The following is a 2,061-nucleotide window of genomic DNA, read 5'->3' as shown; positions in this document are numbered from 1 at the left end:
GGATTAAACCAATTTCAATGAAAATCATATAAAGATCAAAGAGTTATGAAGTTAATGTTTCTGCTACATTTTACATGAAAACCTAATCACAGAAAAGCACAATCTCCCCCTCAACCCACACCCCAAATGGATTCTAGAATTTGGTCGTCTGACAGAAACAAATACAGCACCCATTTCTTACTACTCATGGAAAACTACTCCTGAAAGACCACAACGTAACATCTAACCGCAATGAAATGACTAGACTTCTTTTAGGCATAACATTAGAAAATTTAACCATAGTTGGTATCTGTCAAATACATAACAATGAGAGAGATACACAAGAAGAACCAAATGCAACCAAACTAATATCAAAGAGTATCCCCAATTTTAAAATCTTATTTCTTATAAACACTCACTACTATATTTCAAGTATATCTCACATACTTTGACTATCAAAATCCTGGCATGTGATAATTTCTCTTATTAATTGACACATCAGAAATTTATAAATATAAGGTATCGACTCTATTAGTTTATTAATCACATACAAACATATATAGAATTTTTAAGGATATCCGAAAGACAAAAGGTTAAAATAAAACAGGCTTTCTTAAGCACAATGAAGCAACTCATGAAACCTATAGTTTTTTGCTTTGATATTCCAATTTGTTTATTTTTACATAAGCCATGATTTCTCCCATATATTAAGAAATCCTTAAATTACAGAAGAAAAGAAATGCCCCAAAAGGAAATCATAATAAAAAACATATTCACTAAATAAAAATAATTGATTATTTAAAAATTGATTACTTAATACTTAGCTCATTTATCAAGAAATTAATATAATGTAAGCCTTCTATAGTATGGTTCTCTACTGACCAATCCTTTTCGAGTTGAAGATCATCTTTTTCTTATCCAGTGATGTTACATGGTACCTTAATTTATATTATTTTAATATGGTAACATTTTAGAAAGTTTAAATGTATTAAATGAATTAACCTGTATACTAGTTATTAAGAGAATACTTTTTTCATTATTTCCAACGCCAAATAATCTTTAATCAATATTCTTTTATTATATTGCATTTTGATTCATCGGTTCTAGAGAATACACAGTAGACCATGAAACATAATTAATAATCTAAATTTTTTTAATAATTTCCAAATGCGACCTGCAATCCTATTATCATCATTTCAATGATATGGGGGATAGTTTAATATTGAAATAGTAGCTCAAATTATCCTAAAATAACACAATAGTTTGATGTTCTTACTTGTGCTGAATATGTCACACAGATGCATGTTGAGAGTTTATATTAGCCTATAGCAAAGAAAAGAATATAAGAAGTATCCTACCTTTGAGACATAATCTTATAGGCATCTGGCAGATAGCATCGTATATTCTCCATCTGAGCAGGGTCAGAGTCACAGATTTTGTCATCAGTCCTCCCATAGTTGGCACTTTCAATCATGATGACATCTGTACCCGGACAGCGGAGCTCTATGGGGTAGCTCTCACAGGAAAGCTCTCTGCGGACCACAGCCATCGGGATTGGGGCGCGGCTGAAAGCTATGGGAAGGAGGAGGAAAAAAGGTTAAGTCCTCTTCATTACATATGAGGGAAAAGTATATGTGTTTGCTTGTCCAGTGTTTGGGGTAAACTAATACCAAGGAATGAAAGAGTTGCAATTCATAGTTTTAATTCAAATAGAATATCTCCAACTTTAGTAACTTCACAGGTATATTTTATACTAACAATATTTTTTTCTTAAAAACCTAACATTTCTTTTATCATAAAACAGCACTCTGGATTTTCTAAAACTTTGGCTGGTATGTGAAATAAAGACTATAAAGAAATATCCAATCTGGCCCTAGCTTATTTAGCTACGTGGATAGAGCATCGGCCTGTGAAATAAAAGATCCTGGATTTGATTCCAGGTTGTGGGCAGGAGGTGGCCTATCAATGATTCTCTTTCATCATGGACTAGTGGCCCAGTTCACAAAATTCGTGCACGGGGAGAGGGGCTGTCAGCCCAGCCTGCACCCTATCCAATCGGGAACCCCTTGCGGGATGTCTGAC

General features: G+C 33.4%; 1 protein-coding gene across 1 annotated transcript in view; it reads right to left on the bottom strand.

The window, feature by feature from the left end:
• Positions 1–1,333: 1,333 nt before the first annotated feature.
• The window catches only part of LOC102757166 (adhesion G protein-coupled receptor L3-like), a 361,454-nt gene continuing 360,726 nt past the window's right edge, over positions 1,334–2,061 (bottom strand). The window contains exon 5 of the mRNA XM_006771320.2: positions 1,334–1,551. Within this exon, the coding sequence (XP_006771383.1) occupies positions 1,334–1,551 (218 nt within the window). The remainder of the gene's footprint in view (positions 1,552–2,061) is intronic.

This window comes from Myotis davidii, unplaced genomic scaffold, assembly GCF_000327345.1.
Source record: "Myotis davidii unplaced genomic scaffold, ASM32734v1 scaffold704, whole genome shotgun sequence".
NCBI classification, from domain to species: domain Eukaryota; kingdom Metazoa; phylum Chordata; class Mammalia; order Chiroptera; family Vespertilionidae; genus Myotis; species Myotis davidii.
The sequence above is the reverse complement of the archived record's forward strand: the minus strand, read 5'-3'. Positions and strand labels throughout refer to the sequence as shown.